The 21,571-nt window shown below is 37.5% G+C and overlaps 1 protein-coding gene across 2 annotated transcripts in view; it reads right to left on the reverse strand.

Annotated features, from left to right (window-relative positions):
- SNTG1 (syntrophin gamma 1) overlaps window positions 1-21,571 on the reverse strand; it is a 110,897-nt gene that overhangs the window by 37,216 nt on the left and 52,110 nt on the right. For both annotated transcript variants that reach the window (XM_054394719.1, XM_054394718.1), the window contains exon 11: window positions 9,772-9,810. In XM_054394719.1, the coding sequence (XP_054250694.1) occupies window positions 9,772-9,810 (39 nt within the window). The remainder of the gene's footprint in view (window positions 1-9,771; window positions 9,811-21,571) is intronic.

Consider the following 21,571-nt stretch of genomic DNA (forward strand, 5'->3'; position numbering starts at 1 on the left):
TGACTGAGAGGGGCTATACAGAAAAGTTAAATTAGTATTAAAAAAAATTGTACTATTACACACAGAAGTTTGCCACATATTCCTCCATGTAAGCAAAAAAGAATTGATGAACCCTAATTTTTAGGAATTGAGACGTCTATGCTTTTAAATTAATTAAGCTGAATTTATTTCACTCTCTCTTGGTTTGTTTCATTGAAATCAGACACACAGCAAGATATCAATCTGCTCAATGATATTTAATATCACTGTAGCAATGTATGCAATTCAATTTCAGTTAGAGTTTTTCTTTTTCCCATTCCTCATTTGTACCTCTGCTATTCATCAGGAGAACAGGATGCAGTCCCTCATGCTGTGCAGATGTATTGATATTTCACATTTGATTGCCTTAATACTAAAGCAGCCATGAGATTTAAGGCAATTGCTCCTTTAGGTATTTCTCCCTTCCTTGCCTCTGCACATCATGAGGAGAAATTAGATTGATTTTTTCAGATAACCTGCTGCAGAAAGGTTTTATTAACAAAAGGCCTTTCTCCTTCAGATTAAATACCTATTTTTCAACATACAGAACTGTTAAGCAAAGGCTGCATTATTAGAATAAGGACCACTTGCAACATTGATAGAGTGCATGTGAAGCTGAATGAAATACCATGGGCTAGATTCTGGAAAACAGGTCTAAGCTGAACAAATACATGATAGCTATTTTACTTATAAAGTGATCTCCACTTATCTAAACACACTGAACATGTAAAGTTAGATAAAATATTGCAATTTTTATGTAATGGGGCTGAGAAACTCTTGAAAAATTCTTCACTTGTGGGACAAAATAAAGGCTGCATTCTAGAGACATTTCTGTTACTGGTAAGCATACTTCAAAAAAAGTTTTGATTATGAACAACTTCAAGAAAACTATTTATTTGGAAAGGAATCTTCACTTTTCAAGTTAATATTTGATGTGTAGATGTGCATTGAAACAGTAAATGAATATGACATTTGACTTGTAAGTGTTGGAACATCTTAATGCCACAGATGTGGACTTGGCCAAAATTAGGGAATTTCATAAGATTGCCCAGGGAGGTAGTTGAGGCCCCATCCTGGGAGGTATTCAAGGTCAGGGTCAGCAGGGCTGTGGGCAACCTGATCTAATGGATCCAGTCCTGATCAAGTCCAACCCCCCCGCACTGAGCAGGGACATTGATGACCTTTGGAGGTCCCTTCCAACCCAAACCATTCTATGATTCTATTTGAAAATAAATGTGTTAATCACAAATAGTGCACAGCATAGCCCTTTAGAATTTAAAAAGCAGATTAGTCTTTGAACCTTAGAAAATGTTATTTGAATCCCTATAAACTCCTGACCACTGCCAACAATGGGGGGGAGGGGGGGAAGGGGGGAAGCAAATTTTGTGATAACATTCCACTTAAAAGACAATTTTTGAAGTCCTGATTTCCAACTTAACTGAAGCAGCTCATTCTTCAAACTCAAATGCTGACAGAAATTAGTTAACTTAGTGGCTCTGCTGGTTCAGTAACAAAGATTCAATAAGTTATTAAGGTTTATGAGTTAAATCAAGCACAGTTTAAAAGAAAAAAATCTATATCACAGTGATAAATGAAACAGAACACCTTCTTCAGTCAAAAATCCATAATCCCCTAATTTAATAGGTACCTACATCACACAGATGTCCTAATCAAGCAAGATAAATTGCCATAAATTTCCATATTTCATATCAGTCATATTGGTAAAATGACTTAAAACAGCCTTGACTTTCAGAGAGACTTCTCCAAAGTTTGGGATTTTATTAAATATATGATTTTATTATCTTTTAGGAAGAAGAGTAAGATTAAAACACAAGAAACTTTCCTCAAAACGTAAAATATATGTGACACTAAATGATGGAGGCAATTCCAAGACCAGAACAGATGCACTGACAGCTTTTTATCTGGGGAGTCTCATATTCATACTTTATGTGAAACACTGCTGTAGGGCAACAGGATAAACATGGTGTCAGAAGACAAATGAGTATGTCAGACAACACAGGGGAAAAATTATGAGGGATGAGGAACTCAGGTAATGCTCTCTAGCCTGGTTTTAATATCCTTATCTCTGTGTGCATACTCTCAAAGTCCATTACAGTAAATTGTTGGCAGAAACCCAATGAAATCACACTAAAAAGGAACAGAATGTGTGATTGTAATGCAATCACTGGCAAAATCACTTCTGCATTTAAAAAGTTGAGGATTTTTTTTGCTGAGTAAGATTTATTTTTTTCAAAGTCAGCTAATCCTATGCAATTTTGAATGAATGCAAGAATAATTATGCTCTACTGTCAAGATAGCCAAAATCTCTCCTATCCTGTTTTCCAGGTTTTTGAAAAGAATGTCAATTTTTCCATTGTTATTACAATTATTACTCCTTTGAATTGTTTTATATCTTTTTCATAAAGTCCACTGCAACAAGGCAGTCTGCAGAGGAAGAATAATCTCAAGGAAACAGAAGAGAAATGGCAACAAAAGGTCATTTTACATATTTTTTCAGATGTAAATTTAAAATAATTTAATGAGGCATCTGCTCTGTTATGTTTTTGTTACATGGGGTTGGGTTAAGCATTTTCCTGCTTTTTACAGGTGTAGTAGCTGGATGGTGAGAAAATACATGTTGTGCTATCTAGAGGAATCTGCCTTCCTCACTTAAATGAGCTTTCCTTTCTTCTTGCAGAGACTTCTCCTGTTTACCTGCCACACAACTCACCTTCGGAGCAATTTAGCACATCACTTGAAAAGGTTCATTTGGCTGCCAGGTTTATCACTGAGGAGACAGTTCTGTTGCCATCACAGGCATTTGACAGCTGACCTGAGAAGCTTCAGACCTCCTCTGACACTCTCAGCAGAGCATTTCTCAGCAAACTCTTTGATAATGAGCAGGTCTTACAAGCATCCTGACTATAAAAAATACTGTATATCACGCTGCCATCAATCCCCCCTCCTCTTGCTGTTGTGTAACTACAGCCAGTAGGAGGTCTAGGGTTTTTTAACTGAGAAAATGTTTGATATATGGTCATATTTGAATTTCATGTGTCCCCTACTGAATTTACAAGCCAGCACAAGGATGGGCTTCTGAGGGTTGAAACAGATAACAGTGCAATACAGAAGGCTCACCACTCAGGTGGCAGGAAAGGCAGCATCATCAATTTTAGAGCCTTGCAGCTTGACTACTTTTAGGACTTTTGATTAATGACCTCCCCCCTCCCCTATAAATGTACACAACAGAAATATATTTTCCAGACTCTAGAAACATAAAAAAGATCAAACAACTATTTCAGCTAATCAAGCTGGAGGGCATGTCTTCTCCCTGCTGATGAACAATGCATCACATCCAATCTGTGTCACCTCAGGTTAGAGTAGTGAAACGTGCTGAATGAAGAAAAAGATCAGCACATTACAAGTCACCAGATACTGGCTTCCAGCCTTTTCACAGTGCCACCTAACAAACAGCTGACATATTCATCTTTCGCATGTAGCAGTGTGAGTGAAGCACTTAAGATCATTTATTATCATTCTTAACTCACCCCAGGAGCAGTTTTCAATTAGATTTCAATGACTGGTTCCCAATACTGTTTTGATTGCCTTTTTTTTTAATCTCTGACAAGCACTGGTAAACAGAAATTGGACAGGACTAGTGCAATTTAGGCTACCTGGCTGTCTCTGAAAGATCATACTACTCAGGTTGCTGCTTTGCTAACATCCTGAAAGCCTGATACATTTCTGCTTGCTGAGCTCCGTCTGAAGGAAAAGGTAACAACAGAAGAAGAAAAATCCCCAACAACTGTGCATACAGAAAATATAGATGATGGTTAACAGGGTAGACTTGTTTGAAATTAATTTTAGCAAGAGATGTTTTGAATTTGCGTAACATTAAAATTACATTTCTATAGAATTAGATGCTTATATTTCCAAGTACTCATAAAGCCAGAAGAAATCTGCAAATATTTAGTGCACACTTGAAGCTATCTTTTAAGTCTCTGATATTGCTGCTTCCACAGCAAAATAAAGATGTGTGACAGAAACCTCCTTTTTGGTAACAATATCTTCACAAGACCTGACTTTGAAATATTTTTATACATTTGTGAGACTGAAGTGTGAACTAATCACAAAAATCAGCAATGCAAATATATATGTAAGTATTCAAAAGCCTGTTTACACTTCAAATATTATATTTAAATACTTCAACTTCTGATGAAACTAACATCAAAATTCTAAGCAATAATGCTACTCATGGATACTGGGGGACAACTATTAGGGAGCCAAATCTTTACTTTCCATTCTGTCATTTAAATGACAGTACTTACAAACTGATGAAAATAGCTATTAATGTTTGGAAAAATCTCTTTTGCTATTTCTACTGAGAAACGATTATTTTCTGTCCTGATTATCAAGAGACTTCTGCAATCCTGAAGTGTTCTAAAGGCTAAGGGCTCTCAGAGAACACAATTAGTACTTGCATACACCAAAAAAATAAGTATAAATAAAATCTCCAAAAATATTTGAATAAATTTAGGCTAGCATTACACTGTCTAATGTACTGTGGGCACTGTGTGGCTGGACAAGAGATCCTGATGGAATAGTAAAGCCTTGAGAAGAATGGACAGTGACCCCCCAGGAACTTTATAAAAAGAACTGATGGATGAAAACTCATAATTAACACTTAGCCAGAAGTCACTCCTCCCACGGAAAGCATTTTTCCTTCAAGGCCTTTTTGCATAGTCTCAGAGGTCTGGATCCTTTTTGCATTCTCTCCCACTGTCTGGGGCTGCCTTTTGCATGGCAGGCTCCTTCAGCAGGAGGGAAGGAGAGGCTGCCATATTATTGCACCTACCACCACCAGGGCAGGCTCCTGGGAGCAGTAGGTTGGAGTGATGAGTGACTATTACTTCTACTAAGCAAGCACCATAAGAGTAGGCTGTTCAACAAATAATGGGAAGCAGCATGACTTCTGGCTGGGTATCTAAAGAAAGCAGCTAGAAACTGCACGATGCTTTATCTTGATCCTGCTGGAATTTGGGGGCACTCTGAGCATGACAGTTGGATCCAATGACTCTAGGCACTCAGCACTTAGACACCACCAGGGCCAGCAGGCAGCCACTTGGGTTAGAGAACAAAGCCAGATGTCTGCATAGACCCTGGCCAGAAGTTCCTGGCCACAGCATTGCCTATCTGCTGCTCCAGAGACTTTTGTGTCTCCAGACCTGCGTGCACCATAGATTCACAGATTGCATTGGGTTGGAAGGGACCCCCCCAAGGCCATCTTTTGTTTCACCTTCTTCTAGTCAGCAAGGCCACATCTAACTAGATCAGGATGCCCAGGGCCACACTGAGTCTGATTTTGAATGTTTCCAGGGACAGGGCATCTTTCAGAACCATTCATCATAAGTAAAGAGTGAGCTTTTTCTGGTTCTGCACCCATCCCTGAGAGACATTCTAACAAGGAAAATGGTTCTTACTAAAAAAATAAATATTTCTTTCAGTTGTCAGTTCCTCAGTATAGTTTGTCTGTTTGCCACTGTGAGATGTCTATTTGCTGTGTCATAAAATAGGATGGACTTGATATTTGCTTCCCAAAGGAGTAAGATTGAAAGCAAACATTCTCTAATGTGCTTAATGTTTAACAGGTAGTGCTCACAAAACAGTGCCTCCCTACCAGGAAATATAACTGTTTAAAGGACATGAATTTCTAAGAGATGTTTCTGTATTTGCCATTAACAACATTCTAACACATTTTTTTATCATTTTAATTGTCATTATCCCTTCAGACATTTTCAGTGATTAGCACTTCATGGTTTGTTTTGTTTTGTTGGGTTTTTTTGTTGGTTTTTTTTTGTTTGTTTGTTTTCCCTTCTTCATTTGTAGACAACTCAAATTTTCAATTGCTTTGTAGCATACACATCAGCTATTTTCTAAAATTGAGGTAGCAGCTGTATCACCAGTAACATGGACTATTACTGTGATGGAAGGGAAAAGATCAATAACCAAGCATGGTCCACAGAACTCTCTTTAGCCACTGTTATTAGAAGATCAAGAGACTAAATATTTTTCCTTTCACAAGGTATGATAAAGAAGCACCAATCATCTATGAAGACAATAAATTTTAAGTGAATGAGAAAACCCAAAATGCTTATTCACCTCTCCTCTTCAAATAAACTGTAATTAAAAATACTTTGTTTAAGCTTTCTGTGTCCCATGTGCTCCTTCAATGGAAGATCTACAGTCAGAGTATATGCTTCATTGATTCCAATTAATTTATTTAGATTATACAGTTCCCCAGGGAATAATGTGTGTATAGGCTTCCTGAACACCTCCACTCTAATCTACCAAAATTAATGCTATTCTTGGGAACTTTTATGCTCAACATGATGCAATAAAAGAGACATTACAATAAAGCATTGTGAGGTTTTTATTTCCAGCCTTGGCCTCCCATGAAAATTCCAAAATGGGCAGGCAGAACAAATTTGTATCTAGTAAGCTATAGATATTCCTGCTTCAAGGAGAGGTTGAAGAAGAAAACAAAAAAAGTTTCCCCCATCCTTTAAGTAGAACTGTAGAAAAAGCTATGACCTATATCTTTTGTGAATATGGTAATTCAATTTCTCTCCTTTTCTTATTTCCTCTCTTCATTCTCACTTTTCAGGAACTTGTCAGAGAGTAGAAAGTTACAGAACATACACATTCAAGAGATCTATTGCTAAACAAGTTCACTCAGATTTCTTCCTGTCCTCCTGCTTTTGTTGGCCTCCTTGGGCAGAAGCTAAAATTTTATACTAGTAAGTTAGTGTTAGGGAAAAAAATATACAAGAAGATAAATGAGAAAAATATGTAAATGAGGATGACTTCTATCCTTGAGGCAAAATTGAATTTGCTGGACATGCAGACATAATTTGATACACAGCTTGAGACTTATAGTTGGAGATTTAAATAAGAACTTGATCCAATCACTCCATTCTATCATCTAAACTTCCAGCAGGTGTCCAAATTACTTCCATGCTCTCAGGAACTATAGGGTGTGCAGCCCTAGGATAAGAGCAATGCAGTCCAATAACTGCACTGAGTGTCTCACAACATGAATGTTATCCAGCTCATCAGGTAATCTTCAGGAAGCAATCTGTCTACATAGTTTCCTCTAACAGTCTATGGTCCTAAAACTTTTTGATGTCCTGGAGTTCATAAGCTACACTGGACTACAATGCAAGAGGAAGAAAAGCATTTCAGTGGCCACTGAAAGCCTAAGTTTTTATAACAGAAGGGGTTTCAGAAACCTCTAAAACAGTAAAAGGAACTGCTCAGTGAAAAGTATTTCATGTGAACCAAACATATTCCAAGACAGATATTCCTTTTATTTTTTCAGAAAGCTCAGTAAGCTTAATAAGCAATATAAGCCTGTCAGGGGTTTATGTTAGAGAGTAGCAGTCCATGCCCAGTGCCATAGATGGCTGACAATACAACGTGGGGAATTAGCAGATCATAATTTACACCCTGTTGTGCACTTCTGCTTCATTTAACAGCAAGAACTCAGCTCCCCCTGTGCGCTTCTATAAACATTTAACAACAGAAGCTTCATTCTAGAGATTTTCCCTCAAAATAAACCTGATCAAATCCTGACTGTGACAACAGATGGTGAAAGAGCAGATGTACCATAGGACTGAGAGTTCAATAACTGTCAGTCAAGAGATGCAGAATGGCTACTCTGAGGAACTACAGTAATGGCATACTGAAAAATAATTAATTCAACAGTCATGCAGAATCAGAAAGAAAAATCAGAAATCTTCCCCAGTTAGTAATAATAAACCAGAAGAAAACAAAATACACCTAAGGAGAGGGTACTTCTAGAGTAATGACTGGGTTCAGTTTAGGGCCCTTCACAAAAGACATTGAGCTGCTGGAATGTGTCCAGAGAAGGGCAACAAAGCTGATGAAGGGTCTGGAGAATAAGTCTGGTGAGGAACAGCCAAGGGAACTGGGGTTGTGTAGTTGGGAGAAGCAGCAGCTGAGGGCAGACCTCATTGCCCTCTACAGCTCCCTGAACGAAGGCTGGAATGAGGTGGGGATCTCTCTAGTATCAAGTGATAATATGAGAGGAAATGGGCCTGAAATTGCACCAAGGGAGGTTTAGGTTGGATGTGAGGAAAAATTTCTTTCCTGCAAGAGTGGTCAGGCGTTGGAAGAGTCTGGCCAGGGAGGTGGAGTCACTGTCCCTGAAAGTGCTGAAGAAATGTGTAGATATAGCACTGTGGAACATGGTTTAGCAGCCATGGTGGTGTTAGGATGATAGCTGGACCAGATGATCTTAGAGGTCTTTTCCAACCAAAACGATTCTATGATTCTATGACTTGATTTTGAGGGCATGCCACCTTTCAGTAGCACACTGGTTAATCATTCCACTTTAAAAATGTTCTTCCAATAGCAAAGTCATCCTGGAAGTTACTGTTCTACAACTGAAAACATGACAACAAAATGATGGCAATGTTTTGTGCTTCACACAGCTGTTGAGCACTACAACAGATGTCTTATCAATCCACCTGAGTAATGCAATTCACCTTTTTCAGTGTAATAGAGATGCAACACATCTCAGCAAAACAGGATACTGGCTTGAGTGGCAGTCAAGCCAATCACTGTGACATTTGAGTGTATTCACCTTTAGACAGCACTTAGAAGTTAGTTTTTATTAAAACACTCACTGAGCTCAATGTTTAGAAATTATTTTCCAGGAGACTGTTCTAATTGTGTAACCTTAATCAAGCTGAACCACAGCTTATTAAGCTAGAATATTTTACAGAGCTGGTGTTGGACAGCTGCATGTTGTTTTTATGAAATTATATCAGAAACAAGACAAATGGGGATATCCATGCGTTTGTGAATGTCAGCAAGACCACACATATGCCTACAAAATACTGGGATGATGACAGCTGAGTGCTGCAGAATCTGATACGCACAATTTTACGCCAGCTCCTTGCATTAGTCTGGCACCAGTTCCTTAAGTTATGATTTTAAAAACTGATTTAAACACAGCTGTGAAGATGGAAACACTGTCTCATTCTAATATAACAACCTGTAGGCCTGATTCTTTAAAAAAATAATGGAAAGAAGAGATTTCTCAAGACATACAGCTCTTTCCCTTCATCCCATAGATCAAATCACCTGATGCACAGCTGTAGAGCACAGCATTGTGCTCATGATGCATTTTGTAAGAAACCATCTCTATTCAAGGAGTCTTACTCTCTTTTGTACTGAGATTGCAGTGCCTTCAGCAATGAGCCTGCCAATGGACGAATTTGGAGACAGTCAGATGATTGAAGTTTGTTCCAAATTCTGCTACCAGCCTGCTCCATAACCTTGCACAAATAATATTATTTTATGACTTTATTTAGACAATAAAATTCATATTTTTAGAGTTTTAGGATGAATACAGTAAAACATATTCCTCCTTTTACAATAAAATGGGTAAGAAGCACCTGAAGAAACCCTTTCTATATAGATACACACACATATATATGCCTTATATAGATGATTTGAAAACATTAGTCATGATCTTGCTTTGACCAAACACTCCAATTCCCTTTGACTTGGAAAAAAAAAACAAACCCACCACACTATTTTTGAAGCAGTAAGGTACTCTAAACAAAATCTCCTGGGAATTCCTGAGCTACAATAACGCACAGCTACCACATCGTTAAACACAGTTGAAATGAGACTTAGAAACGAAGCAACCTCCATTTTTCTTACCTGCTGGTTTACGGGAAAATTCCTGTTGATTTTTTTAATCTACAAAAATGAATAAAGACATAGGTTAATGCTCAGTCATCAGACAAAAGTCAACTCAAAACACTGGATTTTAGAGACATAGATCAGACACTCCAAATGATGTATGTAAAAACTTGAGAAAAGCTCCGGCAGTAATGGGACTGAAATCTTTGACAGGCTCAGGTAATAACAAGATACTTTTGCAGTCACTGTGTGGTTCATTCTGCTGGCCAGAATAGAGGAAAGGAGAATAAATGCCAAATTATTTCTGAATCCAGTACACTGTCTTTTGGATTATTTTTTTTTTTTCTGATTAGTAGCTACTACATCAATTATTTAACTCCATCGGTAATTTAGAACAACTTACTGCCATCCATCAAAGTCACCAAGCTTGAAGCAAATTCCTTTCCTTAAAGAATGATAGAAAATTGGGCTGGGATAGCCTTTGAAGCATCCCTTCCTCTACTCTTGGCTTTGCACCTAAGATACGAGTGTGCAAAATCAGCTTTGATAGTTGTTCAAGCAATTTCTTTCTATAAACATTCAATAATACCCCTAGGTTAAACGCAAAGAGAAAACAAAGTCTGAGACACCTGAGGTATGAAGAGTTTGTATTTAGCCCTGCAGATCATTGACTCCACCTAAATAAAAATTGTCAGCTTTCTGCAAACAAGTGTCCAATGCAAGGAGAATGATGTGGAATGCACCCACTCCTATCACTGGTAGGACAAAAAATGTTCTTTTTTATTGTCACCATAAGCCCTGAAAGCATCTGAGCAAATCCAGTAAATCTGCCAAGTGTATTCATGACAAATAATGCCCAGGATGCATTTTTTTTTTTTTTGCTTTCTTATGTTAACTTTTCACAACTGTTTTTGCAGATGAGCAAAACACGTTTAAAATTTAAAACATTGTCACCTAGAAATCAAGCCCCAAATTCATGGTGTAATATTAACACTTCTTCAGCAGAAAAGAAGAATCACCACTGAATTCCTCCAGTGTTTACAACATCCTCTTTAAACTACTATATGCAGAGATGTGAGTGGCACTGTGGTTTTCAGACTCCAAAACCAGACTGTTTGCTGCAGTGGTAACCTCTCTGCATTCTTCATGCAAATACTGAGCAAGTCTATAAGTCTGTTACTGACATCCCACAGTTTTGCCATCAAAGGATAATTCTCATTGTCAAGAACATGCTGGCAAGCAATTTCATTTGGTTTTCAAATGTACCCTGAAGCAAAAGTGTCGGAAGAACATCTCCACCCTCCCTTCTTGCACGTACATTAACTTTAGTTTCCTCCTTTCTTCAATGTAAGTTAAGAGGAAACGTTAGGGGAACTAGGACGTTAAAACAAAATCCACACTTTATTTAAATAAAACACTGGCAACTCTGAGAGCATGATTTAGAAAGATGTGTTTATCCAGAGCAATAAAAAAACCTCACAACCCAGGAGTGGCACAAAAGGAGACAAAACAAGAAGCCAGTAAACAAATTCTGTTTTGAAGGGAAAGATACAGGAAGCATTATGAAAGCATTCAACTTCCATGAATGAACATTAAGGAAAAAAAAGTTAACCAATCTAAGAAAACTGTAGAGAAAGTAGTTTAGAAACTGGTGATCACCTGAAAGTGGAAAGAGGAAGGCACAAAAAATAAGGTCTCTGAAGAATGTTGCACCTAACTAGTAAACAGACAAAGTGATGATGGTATGAGACCAACAACAGAAGAATGCATTTTAGCAGAAGCTACCACAGAAGAATGGTTTGAAGCATGATTGATTGTGGTAAGGGTATAAACATCTCTGACCAGGTATGTTCCAAAAATTATAGCTGGCCATGTAGAACACTGGACAGAGAGGTCAGTTATTTTGTGCAATAGATGTTGCACAGATGGATAATTTTCACAGTGATTGCTGTACCTGCTCAAGAGAAGAAACAAGTAAGATCATGGAACACATCACTCTTCAGTAGGGTGAGCAGATGAGCTGGCTTTGGCCTCAGATATGCAACTTTCTCTCTTTTCTTTTATTTCATTTCCTTTAATAGTCCTCATGCCAGAAAAGCAATAATCCAGAATACCCTTCCCTACTTTCACCAATATCCTTCCCTACTTTTACCTTTTGTTTGCTCAATGTGGTAATGTTGTGACACGTTGCTCTCCAACAGCACACATGCCTTGAGAAAAGCAGGAAATCAGAGGAAAAAGTGACAGAAGCATGCAAGAGTTCATACAAAAATCATAGACTGGTGAATACATTCAAATATGTCTATAACTACCTGTAGACTGAATGTAGGAATTCTTGATGCTGGTTTTACAAGCTGCAGCAGATCTTAAGAGTTTAGGCTGAAAATCCATACAAACTACAGTATGCAAAGGGATCTGGCAATGTGTTCTGGAAAATATGGGAGCATAGGACCTATTTAATGCAACGTTTCTGTCTGCTTCCTGACCCACCAGGGATGACACCATTCTCTGTTGATCACATCTGACAAGCTAAATGGTTCAAAGGAGAGAAATATTGTGATCACTGCCATGATTTCTAGTATTTTATTGCCCAACTCGATTTTTCTTAAGACTAGATGCATTCAATTGCAAATGCATTCAGCCTGAATGAAGTCAGCATCAAGTTCCTTGAAGGAAGAAAGGGAAAAAGCTGAATATATGAACATTTATATAGAGGCTTGATACAACAATGAATAATTCATAAGCATAAACAGGACCTCTGTTTTAATCTATTCCTATAGACTCCTGTAGGCTGAATCATTCTCACTATGTTTTCTAGATGAGAACAAAAGTGAGAAGCAAGATGGTCTGTTTCAACTTATATAATAAACATTATAGACTCTCTCTTGAGAGCTTACATGTTTCAGTGAGCTCCCATACATGCAGATAGTTGATAAACACTTTTAGAGAAAACAAGGGGTGGCGAGTAAGACTCAGGAAAGCTCCCACAAAAAAAACACCCAGGTGTGTTGAATACAAAAATGACCCCTAAGAGAGGTCTTGAACTGATGTATGGAAATAAAAGATTTGCATGTTGAGGGTTATTATCATTTTATGGCATTTAAGAGCACCACTGAAGGACAAATGGCCATCTTAACTATGACTGCAAATCTGCATGCTAAACTAATTTCCTTCCTCTCTCAATAGGATTCAGTGATGCATTGAACACCACCCACAGAGAGGTAAGGGATGGGTATTACAAAGAACTACCAGATTTGTGCCTATTATGTGAAAGTACACTGGGAGTTCTAAGGACAAAAGCACAAAACCCAGTCTGCAGAGTTCCAATAACAGGGCTGCAATTACTTTTACTTAAATTAAAAAAAAAAGAAAAAAATTAACAGATTAATGACTTCATTTAATCCTGAAATATTCAACAGCTATTCCCCGTGTTTGGACATTAGCTTAATGATAATATTGCTACTGTGCTTTTAAAAAGAAGATACTTGTGACTCTTCATCATTAAAATACCAGCAGCAACAGGCAGATTACTGAGGAGGCAAATGTAACAACTGAAAGTGTCTGAAAATGCTATTATTGTCCCATCTGAAAGTAAAAAAACACATCTCTCTACAGAAGAGTTACTGAAAAGACTGTGAACAACAGGAATTAAAAAAAATGATAAACCAGAAGGAGATACGAGGAGCATTGCTTCAGATAATGAAGCAACTGGATAATTATGGCTTATATCATAAAAGTAGTTGCTCATTGGAGTATGATTAGTGCAGTATCAATCACACTAAGAGTAAAAAAGCCAGTGTAGGTAATCATCAGTAAAACATCTACTCACAAAATAGGGAAATATATTCCTCCTGAGTACCTCTTTCATTTGCAATTTAAAACAATTTCACTATCCACCAAAGAAAAACAATTTGCAATGGAAATCCATCTGATTTCTTCATAGGTAGTCAAATCCATTTTACCTCTTGTTAAGAGAGCATACATAGATTCCTGGGTGAAGATGTAGCATCCCTAGCAACTATCAATGCAGAAGGTATCAAGGACTTCCCTCTGAAATGTAATGACTTCAGATTCTCCTAGCTAACCTTTTTAAAATTACATATTCTGAGTCACTTGTATTCAAAATACTATAAATATAAACCTAATGTATCATCCATATCTGGAAATAATGGACTCTAGAAGCTATCAGAGGCCTCCAGAATACTTATTTTGTTATTTTGCTGTGAATTCTCAATGGACAAGAAAAATATTCTTGAAATTTCACCCTATTTTTCACTAACATTTTGCTTAGGTATTGTTATATCCTTTCCCTATACCACACAGTGATTAGGATTTAGCCTAAATATTAAATAAAAGAAATTCTAAACTTTCCCTATGCCACACAGTGATTAGGACTTAGCTTAAATATTAAATAAAAGAAATTCTAAACTTTCCAAACTCTCACTGGTAAAAGAAAAGATACAACAAGGAAGCAAGTTTAATAACTGGAGGGTAGTGGTTGGCACTGGAAATCTACAATTCATTTCCACAGGCTATTATTGACTCATTGCAGGATCCTAAGCTTCCAAACCTCACTATGTGAGTGAAGTTAAAAATCATATCTTGAGCTGTTACACTTTAGCTTGAGAACTCACTAAAATAACATCTAAGGTTGAGAATGCAGTAGGAGTAGCAGGTCATAATGACTGGCTCAGTAGACAATGCAAAAGAAGCAGCAACATTTTCAACACAGCACTAGATCAAAAGGGCTTCAAGATACCTGCACTTGTCAGAAGAACAAGGTTAAAGCACAGAAAATAACTAGACTTTGAAGTCAGAGCACAGTGAAAGCCCTGGATCACTCTCCTTCACAAAACATGGCAGTAACACACATCTGTCTGTAAAACACCCATGAGAAATGCTTGAATATACAAACTGTTGAAGAGGAAAATAATCTAATTAAACAATTTTTCCAGATATGTTGATGGGATGGTATTGATCTACTCAGAAGATTTTTTTTTTTTGAGGTGGAATAATTTTTTCAGTTGATAGATAGTTTACAAGGGTAAATATAGCAGGCAAGACTGATGTTTATGTGACACATCATAGTATTTGTGCCTGTTAGGAAACTTGGGTGATGACAAACAAGACAATATGCATATAGGAAAAAACCAACGCTGAGTATTTTTGTCATTTGGAAAGTATGTTAAGATTTTGGTAATTCATAGCAGCTAATAAAGGAGTTAAAGTCATGAAGGAAAAATTCAATCTGAACAGGAATATGTCCTGCAGCTACCTAGTGTTTGAGTGACACATCACTTAATGACATTAGTATTTAACAAGCAGAAGTTTCAATGGGAATAATTATCTACATGCAAATAATCAATCAGATGGTTGATTATCTGGTGGAGATGGTTGATTAACAGATCTACAGCTCTTAGCCCTTCTGTCCACTAGTTGTTACTGCAGAATAAGCAACTTCATGTCATTCTTCCAGTAGAAACCAGATAATTAAATTGTTAAAAATTGATCTATATTTCTCTCCTGCTTTAAAATAGCAGATTTCAAACTTTCTGATATCTCAAGGAAATTCAATAACGTAGACAATTCAAATTTCAGTTTTACTTTTCACTAATATTTTTATTACAACATAACATTTAGGCAATGTATTATCTAGTAGATGGTATTCACTTCCATAGGTTTTCACAAACACCATAGAAATGGAGAAAAGCCTTTAGACTAACTGTAGCTGTCGTTTGTCTTACCCTAAATGCAGCTGCAAGCACTGATGGGAATATTTTCATTCCATGATAATATAAAAGATTTAATGTATGGCTGAAAAGCAACTCAACAGATCAAAGCTGTGTGCCCAACCCATTTGTACAGTCCTGGTCATGACAGCACTCTCCATGCCATTTACTCATAGTAAATCCATCAGCAAGCACAGCTCTACTTAGCATTGGAAGGTCTCCTTATATCAAAACAGACTCTTTCTGATTGCAGTTCAAGTCCATTACTTCTCATGTAATCCATCACAGAATCAAACAAACAGCCTGCTCTTTGTGTAGCATTAACTGGAAACATTATTCTTTTCTTCAGGCTAAGCAGTTCCATTTCACCCTGTATTTCCTTGCAAGTTCACAGTATTGTCAAAGAAGCCAAAGCCCTCTTTGGTGACACTGCTTCTGCATACCAGCATTCTAGGACACATTTTTCCTGCATGACCAGGAGGACTAACCCATTACAACAGCTCTGACCTCCTCAGCCTTCCTCCCAGAGTCTTGTAGTCACTTGTGATCTGCTTGGAGTCACATGGAAATTGGTCAAGCCTGCATGAATGAGCAGTCCCAGTTAATTGTCACTTGGCTAGATGGATTTGGCAACAACCCTCAGACTTCAGCTCTTGGGAGACAGCAGGCTTCCCACACTAGACTGCATTTTACATCACACGGAGGAATGAGTCACTCATGACCAACACAGCTCTTCCTCAAGGGAAGGGTAATCATTAATCTCACAGCTTTTCCAGCCTGCCAGATTTTAATTCTTTTTTTTTTTTTCCTACTCTGTCATTAGGTTTAAAACTTCAGTTACTGCCAACAGCATTGTAATGCCTCACTGCCTGTGATGGGACCATTTCTCTGTGAAGAAAACCTGTGAGTAGAAACCTCTTGCTAGCCAGGTTTTCCTCATTCACAGGAGAGGGCTACTGTGGCCCTTGTGGCTTGTTGCAAATCATCTTATCCACACCATCCAGATTTCACTCAGATTGACACCTTCCTCATGTAATTACCTAATCCTAAAGGGATTTCATTAGCAGTTATGCTCCAATCGAAGCATCCTCCTCCACCTTCCTTGGGAAGGGAAATGCAAACCATAACTACTACAAATGCAGTTTAAGGTTTCAATTGAGACATCTACAGTTCTGCTTCCCACCTAAGGTTTCTATTTGCACCATTAGCAGATGTTGGAAGAAAAATATCTCATGGCAGAATTCATATTATCATCAGTATTCTCTGTATATGGCATAGTTGTTGAAGCTCATTAGCTTCCTCATTTTCCTTCCACTTAAAAAATCCTAATCTCAGCTTTTGAGTTGCTTCTTTACTCAGTCACATGGCACCTTGCCTTTTAGGTCCCTCTTGCCAACCTGGTCTTTTCTCTCTGACTTGGCTGAAACAGAACAAGAGGCAGATAGGTTAAGACTGCTCTTTAATCTGGTTTGTTGCTATGCTCTCAATCTATCAGCTGGCTTCTGACCTTGCCTGTGAAGAGTTCACAGTTTGCCAAGGTTTACATTATTTCTGGACTTCTCACTTTGGTAGAGATAACAGCATTTGCACTTCACACTTTGGCATTCAACAAGACAAAGAGGGTAGTAAAATGGCAGAAGAAATGGGGAATTTTACATGATTATATCTAATACATGGGACAATTTACCCTCTTGACAGAACCTAATGCCCCATAGAAACGTAGCTAGTGGTTTTAAAAACACATTTAATACTTACACCACAGCATATTGATCTAAGTGAGTTCCTGCTGGCAAGGTTCAATAAACTGGCCACTTGCCAGTGGCATAGACAAATACCCTCACCTGAGGCAATGAAACTAAAGAGGCTGTCTGGAGTCTTCACAGGTATTACATCTTCCACCACCCTGCCACCAACCCAAGTTTGTTTCGTTTGAGTGGATTAAAAATAAAAGTACAGGAACATCTAGTCTTTGTGGTATTCTGTCACATTCCACTTTTTCTGTCTAAAAGAATCATACGCTTCTCTTGGAGCTCACAGGAAATGAGAGCAGTATTTCTGAGACAATTTGGCTGATAGAACCAGAGAACAAACCACTTGTGAATAAGCTAGAAAAAAAAAATCACCTGGTATTACATTACTGAAATACTTTGGCTGACATAATAGGAACTATTATGAATATGTTGAGACATTAAATTCACACGACAATGAACCAGGTACTAACACAATTGCTAAACTTGGAAAAAAAATACTAAAACAACCAACTACCAACTTTCACTAGTCATTCTGAGGTATAAAAACCTTAGATTTTCAGCACCTGTTTCTGTTGAAATCTCATCTTTCATTTGTAGAAGTAAGTTTCATTGAAATACTACAAAATTACTTAATATTACTTTTACATTCAAAGGTCATGCCCTTATATTTTGCTAAGTACATCTGATTCCTCCTCCTTTAACACAATGGGGCTCACAGCACTGCATTCAGATGAACCACAGACTCTCTAGCACTGCATTCAGGTGGTTTTCAGTGAGGAACTCTTTGGCAATAAAGCTTCTGCATTGCTCTAAGTAGGGAAGATTGGACTCTCCTTAACCTTCTTTTGCTTAACAAGCTCCTGAGCTTGAGAAGTCTTGTATGTAGTTCCCTTCTGAAGAATGCAGTTCCTTCTACTTATTTCCAACTTCACCTCATAGCCATGAATTCATAATAAAACACCAAGCAGAATTCCTTGTACATTTGGGTTTTTCTCAAGAATCTTCTGGTATTTCTGAAAATGAATGTTCAAGTGATGAGCAATAGGGTCACACAAGTGCTGTGTATCTGTGAGACCATGGCTGAAAGGCAGGCCAAGGGGTAGAATAGGTAGAAATTTGACCACCATGCTGTTAAACTGACATAGAGGTCATAGATGGTGTAATTTTGGTTGCCTTGTATATGACCTTGCAATCATTAAACAGCAAGAGCTTTGAATAATTAAGAATCAACAGAATTCTCCCCAACTTCTCATAAATACCAATTTCTTGGCATTAAGAATGACTATGGCAAGCACTGATGATACTGCAAGTAAATTTAAAGATGACTTTTGCTTCAACCTGCGTTTCAGACTTGCCTATCAGAAAACTATGAACCTTTAGTGAATTTCACTGTGTTATATTGGGATAAAGATCATCTTTGATAATTTTTTCTTTAAATGACATATTTCTGCATCAGTGAGACTTGCTACATGGCACATAAAGGTCAAGAAATATTTGTAAGATCTTGCATTGGAAGTGCATCTGTGTCTATAGATTTCAGAACAGCAACTCACTGCCTAATTGCATTTCAGTAGTAAAAGAGATTGCTTAGTCAAGTGTAGATTTTTGCTATGTCGATAGATTTTGCAGTCCAAAGGAAAATAAGAAGTTAATAAATGCAAATAATAGTATCTCATTTTTTCAAGATATCAGCACATGTCTCAGAAAATTAGTATACCACTCTAGTTAAAGCTACAAAGTGAGAGAAAAATTATTCAGCAAAGGTATAATGAACCATGAAGAGACAGTGGCAGGAGCAGAAGAACACCAAAGCTGTAATTTACAGCAATTGAGATGCATTTGTCAAGCTGCAACAAAACCAGATGATGGAGAGCGAGTAAAACTTATGTGGTTACATTACCATATATTGTCATAATAGGGGAATTAGCTGTATAAACCTGACATTATTATAATAACAACACTTAAAATAGTAATATATATCAGAATGATGTGTTATTTGGAGAATTTAGAACTGAACAAAGCAATAAAATAGGCCTGTGCCTATTCATACAGCACAGGTTGCAGCAAGCGTTAAGTTCAAAGCCCAAGAAGGGGAAAAAAAACCCCCTCAAAGATGAAGGCAGAAATTCCTATATCAAATATGTAATTACTCTTTCACTAAGAGTAGGGACTGCTCTTAGCAGTCATTAAGTGGGTGCTAATACATACAAAAATACTGCAAAAGAATTAACTTTAAGCTGGTCATGACTAAAGAAAAAAAATAGCAATGACATGAAGTCATAGCTACAGACAGTTTTTACCCAGCAAAGATATTCATTGGGTGTTCTAAGACACTCTAAATTTATCAATTCTACTTTACCATTGTTCTATTTTATCTAGAAAATTCCTGCACTCAGCAAATGGATTTAGCAGACAAGTTTAATCTTTTGTGGCTTATAAGTAATGCAATTAGGACAGAGCTGGAATTAAAGAGAAATCATAAATTTAAAACCTTTGCATTAATGTTATGACTAGTCCCCTGTCTGGTCTCTAGCATGTTCCAACATTATTCAAGAGCATATCACACTTATAAATGCTGACAATCATCTGTTTAAAACAGACCTTTTGTGTAAATTCATATCCAAAAGAGCATTCAATACTTTGACTTTCTTGACATTGTCTATCATTACTTTTATTTTCAAAATGCAGTCAAGCAACACTTTTCTCTGCTACCAACCAGTGTATGTCTAAATTATTTCTTTTCACCCTTACTGCTTCCCAGTTGAGGAAAGCTCATCTAGTCCTACCACTCTTCTAGGAAAGCTCATCTAGTCCTACCACTCTTCTAGGAAAGCTCATCTAGTCCTACCACTCTTCTAGGAAAGCTCATCTAGTCCTACCACTCTTCTAGGAAAGCTCATCTAGTCCTACCACCTTTCTAGGAAAGCTCATCTAGTCCTACCACCCTTCTAGGAAAGCTCATCTAGTCCTACCACCTTTCTAGGAAAGCTCATCTAGTCCTACCATCTTTCTAGGAAAGCTCATCTAGTCCTACCACCTTTCTAGGAAAGCTCATCTAGTCCTACCACCTTTCTAGGAAAGCTCATCTAGTCCTACCACCTTTGCCAGTGCTACATACTTCCAAAGCCCACCCTTAGTGACAAATTCTACTCTGTAATTTTTTTTTTCTGCTGTTTTAGGCTAATGAAAAGTTCATCCTGTAGCTATCTCCCTTCTTGCAGTGTCTTTCCAGTGAACTAGTACATTATGCATCTGACATCATGTATGGCTATCTATAGATGCTTTTTAATTACTATTTTATAATATTCATGTATGAAGCGGTACAAACAGTTCTTTGGTACTGGTAACACTGCACTGGTAGACTCACCTGTGCTCCATGGGAAATGCAAGTGACATGACAATTTCATTAGAGTAATGAGAGAAAGCCTTATGGAAAAAATGCAAGTGAAATGCAAGTGAAATGACAGTAGTACACTCATCAACAGAGAAAAAACAACACAAAGAACTGCTAAGAAGGTGATAAGAGACTGATAAAAGGAGTGGTGCTGCTGACAATAATTCCATTATTAACTTTTCTTGTCTTTTAAAACCTGGTATAGAAGACATCAATATGCAAAAGGCTTTTTTTAAGATGAAAGGGTAATATTTCTGGAGCTAAAGGTTTCTGCTCTGTTCAAAACCAAACCAAAACATGCCTCAGAGTTGTAGTAGTTCTGATCAAAACATCATGGTCAGTTGGGCTACACACAGCAGTAATGAAGTTGTGGTGGTGGTGGTGTTGTTACTTGCTGATGATTTGGTCTAGATGGAAACTGCCTTTGAAGTCACTGCATTGTAAAGAATGAATGGAATTATAATAGGAGTGGGAAGTTTCTGTGACTGACTCTAGGGTGGACAAAATCCCCAACCCTGTAAGCACAAAACACATTAAGTGGTAATCTGTTGTGATTTGTTTTATGACCTTACAAAGCTAATGGGAAGTGGGGTTTGGACCAGAAGACTAAATAGAGGTCAGACAGTGATAATTGCTTTAAGCTAAGGTTTGGTCAGCAACCTAGCCAGCTATGTAAATGGAAACTTAATTTACTGCTGGAATCATCTACAATCCTTAGAGAGTTCTAGTTGCTATCCAAACCTAGAGACTATTCTTCTTTTATTCAAATTGCATTCTGCATTCTCCTGACTTCTGCTCATTACATTTTGAGATGAAAATGCTATTTATGGCTACTGTTTGGTACATGAATGTGCTAATCTCCATGCTGCTGCAGCAAGAGGAGCTAGCTTAATTAAGGTGCAGGCATACTTTGCTAAAAAATCAGGGGAAGTACACTGACTATC

The sequence above is a fragment of the Indicator indicator genome, chromosome 31 (genome assembly GCF_027791375.1).
Source record: "Indicator indicator isolate 239-I01 chromosome 31, UM_Iind_1.1, whole genome shotgun sequence".
In the NCBI taxonomy this organism is placed as follows: domain Eukaryota; kingdom Metazoa; phylum Chordata; class Aves; order Piciformes; family Indicatoridae; genus Indicator; species Indicator indicator.